The 10000-nt window shown below is 36.7% G+C and overlaps 1 protein-coding gene across 39 annotated transcripts in view; it reads left to right on the forward strand.

Annotated features, from left to right (window-relative positions):
- The window catches only part of LOC106877320 (oxidation resistance protein 1), a 365865-nt gene that overhangs the window by 352899 nt on the left and 2966 nt on the right, over positions 1-10000 (forward strand). For all 39 annotated transcript variants that reach the window (XM_089342188.1, XM_089342187.1, XM_089342190.1 and 36 more), the window contains 3 exons: positions 6514-6627; positions 7854-8006; positions 8184-8279. In XM_089342188.1, coding sequence (XP_089198314.1) covers positions 6514-6627; positions 7854-8006; positions 8184-8279 — 363 coding nt within the window. The remainder of the gene's footprint in view (positions 1-6513; positions 6628-7853; positions 8007-8183; positions 8280-10000) is intronic.

Genomic DNA, 10000 nt, shown 5'->3' on the forward strand with positions numbered 1-10000 from the left:
CCCAAACCACTATGTAGGGATAAAACTTCGAATGGAATGAAAAATAAGAACGTTTACCATCTATGTGTTTAAATGTAGACTGTATTTATATGAATAATATATAGTCTATGGACTAAATTTTTACACGCTAGGCCACTGGTAGTAGAAATTTCTAATATTTCTCATTACCCTTGATATTATTAATTTTATCTCTCTCTCTCTCTCTCTCTCTCTCTCTCTCTCTCTCTTTCTCTCTCTCTCTCTCTTCTCTCTCTCTCTCTCTCTCTCTCTCTCTCTCTCTCTCTCTCTCTCTATATATATATATATATATATATATATATATATATATATATAAATAAAAAGGGTTTGTATGATAGTGTATAGAGGAATATATAATTTTAATAGAGTTCCAACTCTATCTGTTTTTTATGTTTTATTTATATTCTTATAAAATTAATGTGAGGTATGGAATATATAATATAAATAGTAAAATGAAACGAAGTATTGAATGTCTTATTGAGTATTAAATATATATATATAGGGGCTAGTATACTTTCCTGCTTTATAGCAGTCATCAAGGTCCCGTCGTGTGGGACAATGCTAATAATAAAAATAATAGTTATTTCAAATTTAGGCACAAGACCAGTTATATATTGTCATCATCAGGGTGGACCCAAGAGAAGTAGGGGAGGCTGAGGTGCACATGCCCCCTCGAAAAAAGAAGTGCGCCCTTCTAGATAATTTTGCATATGTTGACTATTTTCTTCTTCATCTGCAAATACATGGCCTTATTCTTATGTCAGGAATCATTTTTTTAAGCTCACATAAGCTCTGGACTTTTAGCAATTTTTAGGAATATTTCCTGTAAATCTTAATACCACCAAGGCATGGTTCAAAGAGTCGAGGATAATCTTGAGTTCATGGTTTGAAATAAAAATGGAAAATAAATTTTACATAAATATATTTTCAAAGATAAATATTATGGTTATGTTGATGAAATCAACTCCCCCCCCCCCCCAAATAAAAACAGCATTATTAATTAAGAAGCAAGCATATACCACCCATGTATGTACAATTTAAACCACAAACCGAAAATTTCCTGTGGATAAAGACCTTCAACAATCAACATATCATTTAGAAAAGTAAAAAAGAAACATGAATATCTGTTCAATTAATCGGATATTTTATTGAAAACACATCATGCAAGAAGCACCCAGGACACTCTGTAAAGTGGATGGCATTTAGGAAGGGCGTCCAGTTGTGGAAACTATGCCAAAACAGAGGACCTTGATGCAGTCCTCAAAGCATCCAACCCATGCCAGCATGGAAAACTCGTGTTGAATGATGACCATGATGATGATGAAGAATGTCAAGAATTACTTTAGCATGAATCAGGGTTTATGCATTATTTGTTAAAGCAGATGTCTTCGTTATTTCCTTGAAATTCACTCTCAATATTTTAGGACCAGCTTGGTCATTGCGGTCATTCAGTCCCTTCCTTATCCTGCTCCTTAAGAAGTTCTTTGCTGAAAGATCTCTCAGCAGATGTCATTGTAACAGGCAAATGTGCAGAACATTTGCAGTGTAGTATGTAGTTTTGGAGAAATATAATTTAACTTTGTACATTTTTTTTTTTTTTGTGTATTTAAAAAAGTTGATGTGGGGGGCCCCTCCTCCCCCTTCCCATACTCTCACCAAAAATTTGATGCATGTATCATCTTAAGGTACCTCATTTCCACTTGCATGGATCTTGAGAGATTGTTTAGTTGTTTCTCCAGAAATCTTGTGCATATAACACCGAGTTCATCTTGTTCTACTGCAGTGCATGGTTTTTGCATTACAAATGCACCTCAGCATGTGAGGTCGTTTATTTTATTGCATGTGTGCAACATTGCTGTACTTACCTCGCATCAAAGAAACACCTTTAAGTCTACTGATTTTCCGTAGCCATCCTAGTGAAATGTGGTTATATTTTGTCATAGCACTTCTTCTATATACACACTGCTGTAATGTCCCTAGAGATCTGTGTATATAGACATCTGTGACTTCTGATGTATAATTTTTGTATGTTATTGTGTCATTTAATGTCATCAGCTTCTGAAATATGCTGCGACAGAACCAGACTTTGCAGGGGGTGAAAACTGTGGCCCCACATTTTCACAATTCTAATGTACTTTTTTTTTTTCTTTTCTTTTTACTAATCCTCTGACGGTATCCTAGCATGGCCAACTAGTTGGATCGTATCATGGCTGTATCTCAGTAGCTGAAACTAGAGTAAAAAACTTACAATAGATTTGAAGAAACCAAAGCAATTATATTCTGGACTAATTAAACTCATCTCTTGTCTGAAAAATTATAATTGTATTTTTATTCATTTCATACAATTAGATATTGATTAAAAAATGACAACACAGTAGCATCTTAGTGTGTGTGTGTGCATCGGTATTTGTCCCAGTGGTTTGTGTGTTGAGCTCCTGACCATAAGGCTGTGGGTTTGATTCCTGCACCAGGCAGCATGTTGTGCCATGGGGCAAGGTGCTGTGTAACCATACTGTTCTAACTCTCTCTCTCTCTCTCCCTCTCTCCACCTGTCACATCCTCCATGTCCTGCTTGCTTGACGGTGTAAGGACCAAGAGGAGGTCTATGTCCACTCACAACGACACAGACACCTTAACCCTTTAGCATTTGAACCAGCCACATCTGACCAAAATACTCTACCTGTTTTAGGTTCAAACTGGCCAGATCTTGCCTCTCACATTTAACCTACAATGTCATTCTAAAAATAGACAGTCACATCATCAAAATCCCAAAGTTACAAGATAATACAAGAGTAATTCCCAGCACCATAAATAGACAAACGTAACATTTGACAGAATAATCTGGAATGCTAAAGGGTTCAACCATTAATGAAGTCCTGGTTACCCTCTGCCAGGTCATGCTTGCAACGAGTTTGTTTCTCTTTTTGGTTTTGTAGTTGGATGAATTAAACCTGAATCTGCTCTGTAAACCTTCAGTTTTTGGGTACCTTATTGTGTCCCGATTACAATATACAGTTTTCAGGGTTTCTTAATTAAACCCTCTTCACACTGACTCATCTGAGGCCTTCTCTGGATTTTACATTTCAAAACTCTTCACATCAAAGTGTTCGTATTTGAATTAAACCATGTACCACGGAAATGAGATCTAGCGATTCAATGGAAAGCAGTTTTATTCACCCAATCTAGTTTTTCGTTGAGGAGTGTCATGTTTGGAACTATTTTTTGCTTTCAAGATATGTCAGTTTTATTGATGCATTGTGACTTGTAGAAAATACCAATTCTATGTTTTGGTAGATATTTAACATCATTCCTGGAATAACCATGAAATTTAATTTCACAGTTGTACATCATTTTAATATATTTTACACTAAGTGATCAGTATTTTTATATATTTTATACTAACTATTACATCTAACTATGCAGCTAGTTTTTCAATATATCTTTTAGTATTGACTATTATAGCAATATGCAGTCACTATTTTAATGCATTTACTGCAGAAATCAGATATATCTTTTCAAAACTGCAGAAAGCAGTTTTATTTACCAATCTATCTTTTGTTGAGGAATGTCATGTTTGAAACTAGTTTCTGTTTTCAAAATATGTCAAGTTTATTGAGGCAACATGACTTAGAGAAAATATCAATTCTGTTTTTTGGCAGATCTTTAACATCATAATTTGAATTAATAAACTCTTGCTAATATGTTCCAAACACTAAATATTGGCAGGAAAAGTTCTCTCACTAAATTCCTTCTCCAAGTTCTTGATTATTTTCTAAATTAATTCAAACCCGTAGGCAACAGATGTTGTTTAGTCCCAAATCAACCTTGATTAAACAGACCTGTAATTAAAGGCATTCCAAATGTGACCATCCTCTCTTTCTTTCAAACCTAGTACATTTACGACTGCATTAGATTGTCTCCTTCAATTACAGTGTATCTATGACAACATTATCTAATATGTCCTTCATTTAAGACAGTGTTCTGATGATTTGGCTGCTATTTCAAGCTAAGTGGGTACCTTCGTTAGTTTGGACATTCCTGGTAGTTGACCCAGGCAAGGGGAACATGTAGAATGAAATCTACAATACACAATGAAAAACTGACCTAGCCTGGATTTGGACTTGACTCTTGAGGCTAGTTGAGTAATCCTATACCATGCTACCTGTCTTGACCATTTTCTTTCTGAGTGATTTACAGACTCTCCACACACACACACACACACACAGAGGGCACGTGTGTAGCCCAATTTAGCACACCATTTCTGTTGACATCAGCAAGAATCAAGGTTGAACATTGAACTTCACAGCAGAGGTGATGGGGGAGTGTGTGTGTGTGTTTGTGTGAGAGAGAGATGTATCACTTGTGTGGCGAGGATGTTATAGATATGTGTGTACGTGTATGAATGCATATGTGCTTCTCCCCCCTCCATATATATATATATATATATATATATATATATATATATATGAGAAGCACACACACCTGTGTATATATATGTGTGCATATCTATATATATATATAGAGAGAGAGGGGGGGGTGTAATGCAATATTTAAAAGCTATTTATTGCTTAATCTATTTTGAGTTCTATTGCTAAAAATTAAGATATAGGTTTATCTTTAGATATCTGTGGAGTGGGGGAGTGTGTGTAAGATAGGTGGGAGGTAGAGTGGCCTGGATATGATCTGTCAAGAATTTGATAGCCTTTGATCTCTTCCGGCACCATGCTCACGGCTTGTTCAAGTCTCACCTAGGGCCAGCAGGATGGCCACCTCACAACACTCTCCTCCTCCTCTTCTTCTTCCTCTTCATTTAAACCAATAATCACTCATGCCATTTATCACCTCATCTACTATTCAAAGTCATCCTAATTATCACTCATTATTTATTGACTGATAATTAATCTATTTTCAAGATGGTTTCTATTTCCGACCGAGTAGATGATGATGATGATGATGATGATGATGATTGTGTTGGTGGCGGTGGTGTTGTCGCTTGGCCTCACGTCAGCCCACATCTAGTAAACATACAATCAAAAGCCTACACATATTTTTGTATATTAGGGATCATGTCGTCTGATGCATCCTTCAAGACAATAAGGGTGTGATTTGAGGAAGATTTGGTTGTTGTCTCTGGCAAGTCGAGCTACATGTTTTCATTGCTGTTGTAATTAGTGGCTTCAAACCAAAGTGTGCCTGGAGAGTCTCTGTAACCAAGGGGGACTTGTAGTTTAGTAGCAATTGTACCAGAAACTGGGGCTTGTGAGTAACACATGGCCCTCTGCTCCATCTAGGAAGGGAGTAACCGTGAATGAGAACAAATTCAGCCTGTGATGACTGGCTCGACCCATGGCAACATGTAAAAGCAGACATAATAGGATGATGATCAACATCATCTTTATTTAATGCCTCTGTTCCATGCTGGTATGGGTTGTTATTATTAAGGTGGCGTGCTGGACGAAGTGCTTAGCAGTATTTTGCCTGTCACTATGTTCAGAGTTCAAATTCCGTCGAGGTTGACTTTGTCTTTCATCCTTTTGGTGGGGTCGATTAAATAAGTACCAGTTACGCACTGGGGTCAATGTAATCGACTTACCCCCTCCTTACAAATTTCAGGCCTTGTAACTATAGTAGAAAGGATAATAATAATTATTATTATTGCTAGCATCAGATAATTATTTTGAACTTCAGTGTTGATAGTCCAACCAGACAAGTCCTGTTCCAATAAAACTGCTCACTCCATATTTTCTGAACAAAAGAAGAAAAAAAAAAACGTGGGGGTAGTTTCGAGGCAGCTCATTTGACTGCTATCTCTAGCAGATTGAATAACTGCATAGAAAAGCTTACTCATATGGTGAAGGATTCAACTGACAAATAACAAATGAATAATGATTAAAAATAGTTTTTGTTTTGTGTCTCTCTGTTCAGAGTTCAAGCTTTGTCAGTGGTAGTGTACCCTTAAAATCAATCCCTGTTGTTCCAAATGGTGAGTGGTGATAGGTCTTGATAAAGTTAAGTACCACTCATACATTGGGGTTGATGCTGTCGACTGCACCACTTCCAGATGGAAACATTTGTATTTTTATCTGTTCCAAAGATATTCTTTATTATTTAGCCATTTGTCTTATGCCACTCGACTTCTTAAAAACAGCAGCCAATTCCCCTCAAACTCTTAAAAACAGAAAGAGTGCATCGGTTGATGTAGTCCAGGATACTCTTAAAAAAAGATGAGATGGTCATGGCTGGAATACCTCTGATCCTAGGTCTACAAGGATGGTCAGCTAAAGAACAACAGCCCTTGACATAATAAAATGGTACTTTATGCGATGGTACTTTACATATAACAGTTTCTGGTTGTGGTACGTGGGAGGGCTGGGTACAAATGCTAGTGTGAATGTACCATATGTCACACATGGGGGTGTGGTTGGGGTAGGCCTTGGGCTGTGACCCTTTGACACCGACTAATGAAGTTCCTTTCTGTGTGTTCTCTACTTGTAGATTGTAACCAGTGATGAAGATTACCGTAAGAAGTCCCTCGAGGTTGACGACACCCCTGTCCTACCCGAGTTCGTTGGCGAAACACATATCCTCACAGAAGAGCAAATTACTACGGTAAGCCCCAACATGAAGTCTTTTATCTTTTTTACTTGTTTCAATCATTGGACTACAGCCATGCTGGAGCACCACCCTGAAGAGTTTTCAGTCGAATGAATCGACCCCAGTACGTTTTTTTTTTTTTTTAAAGCTGGTACTTATTCTATCAGCCTCTTATGTTGAAACCACTAAGTTATGGGGATGTAAATAAACCAACATCTGTTGTCAAGTGGTGGTGGGGGGAACAAACAACGCATACACACACATAGATGGGGTGCTGAAAAGTTCCTGGCTTTGGGTAAAAGAAAATACACGAAGATCAGTTAATTATGATTTTATTCAACATATTTCCCTGCTCAGATTCCCTCACTTATTGCCGCAGTCCTTCAGTTTTCCTAAGCCCTGTAAAAGAACTCGGAAAGCCAGGAATTTTTCAACAGCCCCTTATTTATTTATATATATATATATATATATATATATATGAGAAATTTGAAAAGACAACACAAAACCGGTTATTTCTCAAAATACAATGTTTATATACCAAAAAGATTTTATAACATTTTTATAACATTTTTCTGACATAATTTAAATATATACTTTAACCATGTAACACAAGCCTTCTGTAGTTTTTTCACTCTTATTATCTTTTATATATATATATATATATATATTTTTATATACATACACGGTGGGCTTCTTTCAGTTTCCTTCTACCAAATCCACTCACAAGGCTTTGGTCAGCCCGAGGCTACAGTAGAAGACACTTGACCAAGGTGCCAGGCTGTGGAACTGAACTCGAAACCATGTGGTTGGGATGCAAGCATCTTCCCATGGCAGCCACACCTGCACCTGTTCTTGAGAAAGACTTCTTTCTTCAACACATAAGATATTGATTTTAGAGAAACAATGTGTTTTCTTTCCATTATTCCATCTGTATTGTGGTTTGACCAAAGCTGAACTACTAATTTACAGGGGCTTAAAGAAACCAAAACTTATCAAATGGTGGGAGTGGTGGTGGGGGTAAACATAAAGGCACAGACACACACACACACACACACACAACAGGCTTCCACACAGTTTCCGTCTGTGTGAAATTAAGCAGATGGATACTGTGTGGAAGCATAGCTGCAATTGAACAACTAAAGCTTTCCCCACTTCCTCCTTTTCTCATCTCCCACCGTCACTCACATCCCCTGTTCATTTGATTGTTTTTAAAGCACCTCCTCCTCTTCTTTTTTCTGCAGTTGGTGGAGCATCTACCCGGCCGTACAGTGGGTTACTCCTGGATACTCATATACAGTACAGACTTACACGGCTTCAGTTTGAAAACTCTCTACCGAGACATGACCAACTACGAGAGTCCAGTGTTATTGACTGTCCGTAACACTCAGAGTCAAGTGAGTACCGTTTCTAGTAGTGTTGGTGTGGAGTGGGAGAACCAGTGCCTGGATAATAATTAGAGAAAAATTATATTTTCTTTGAAGTCCCTAAATCTTAGGGGTAAAATTCTTGTTTCTTGTCACAGCTGTTACCCCCCCATCCTAACCGAGTTGCAATGTTTGTTCTTGTTACAGGTGTTTGGTGCTTTAATATCATGTCCTCTGAAAGTTAGTGATCATTTCTACGGCACCGGAGAATCCTTCCTGTTCACCTTCCATCCAAAGTTCAGGGTGAGTATTCTGATCAGAGACAATGTGTGAGAGAAATTGAGAGATGGATATTACTGTTTTTATTTGTATTACTCTTTCTTATTCTTCCGTCCTTTCTCTGTGCATGTGTAAATATATATATCAAATCTCCTGCAATTTAACTCTGGATTCCTTGACTACAATGTAACCTTCATTTAACTAAGGTACCTTCGACCTGATGAGTAGCTAGCAGTGTACCTTTCATTGAGTAATTAATACTTCCAAAGTTTTGCTAGCTAGGAAACATATATAGCCTGGATTTTACCTGCGCCATTCTCTCAATTTGGATTTTTGTTCACATACATTGCAACCTTAGTTGATAACCGTGAACTTATAAAGTACCTTCTACAGACTGCTTGAAGCTTACTAACTTCCTACACCTGAGTCCTTGGTGCTTGCTTTTACATATCATTATATAATATAACAGAGTAACGTACGGTAGATTTTCTACCTGGCCAGTTCCTGTGAACCATCCTACCCATGCATGCATGGAAGATGGACGTTCATTGATGACAATCAAGACATCATGAAGAAGAATTATACATTTTCAAAACTTATTACATTATTATTCTCATTAAATTCCGGTAGACTAGTAAGTAAAGGTGAGTGTAGATGAGCCAGGTGAGGGGGATATTCTGAACTATCCTGTCCAGGGTTCAAGCCTGGTCAGGATGAGGGAAGAAGGTGAGTCTTTTTATTTATTTTTTTTTTTCGTTTATACAAAAATATTAAAAAATATATTTCCTAGATAGAAATTGAAACCTCTACCTTCATACAAGGTTATTAGTTAAATTACTAACACCTTTACCTATTAGGCCATCAAACCAACACCTGAGAAACAACTTAAAAATGAGATATTTAAATCTATTTTTATTATTGATTGGACACTATTATAGATTTAAGTATCTTATTTTCCACAGAAATTAACAGGGCACCCAATGTAAGTAAAGACACAGATAAATAAGCAGTGATAGGACATCCTGCATAATCTGGTAGTGGATTCAAGTCAGACCAGAGTGTAACATTTTTCATTTAAATTCTTTTTTTTTTTTTTTGTTTAACAATGGTTTAAAACAAAAACTTTAATAAGTAGAGATTGAAACCTCTATCATCTTGCAATGCTATTGAACTAATTATAAATACCTTTATTCAGGAGGTCGTCTCTGCAGCAACAAGAACAAGCTTAAAGATGGGATATTTATTTAAATCCATTCTCAATAATGATCTGATGCTGTGTTAGATTTAAATATCTCATTTTTTACTGAATCTCGAAGTGGGAGACCCAATACATACATACATATATATATATGGGAGAATATACGAAAAAACAACAACAGACGAGGACAGGTGGTGTAATGTACATACATATACATATATACATATATACATATACATACATACATATATATACATATATATATCGTCATTGTTTAACATTTGCCTTCCATGCAGAAGCCTGCACTAGACTTCTGTGACTGTCTTGGTAGGATTTTTACAGCTGGACGCCCTTCCTAACACCGAGAAAATGTATACACACTTGAGGAAAAGAAAAATCTGTATAAATATTTGTATTCAGTGTTATCGCAATTTCGTAAAACATAGAAAGAGTTAACTATATTTATAGAGGTACTTACACAAGTTAAATATTTGTACAGATTTCTCCTTTCCTGAAGTGTGTATACATGTCTTGGGCAGACCCTGCA

The sequence above is a fragment of the Octopus bimaculoides genome, chromosome 25 (assembly GCF_046866305.1).
Source record: "Octopus bimaculoides isolate indiv1 chromosome 25, ASM4686630v1, whole genome shotgun sequence".
Taxonomy (NCBI): domain Eukaryota; kingdom Metazoa; phylum Mollusca; class Cephalopoda; order Octopoda; family Octopodidae; genus Octopus; species Octopus bimaculoides.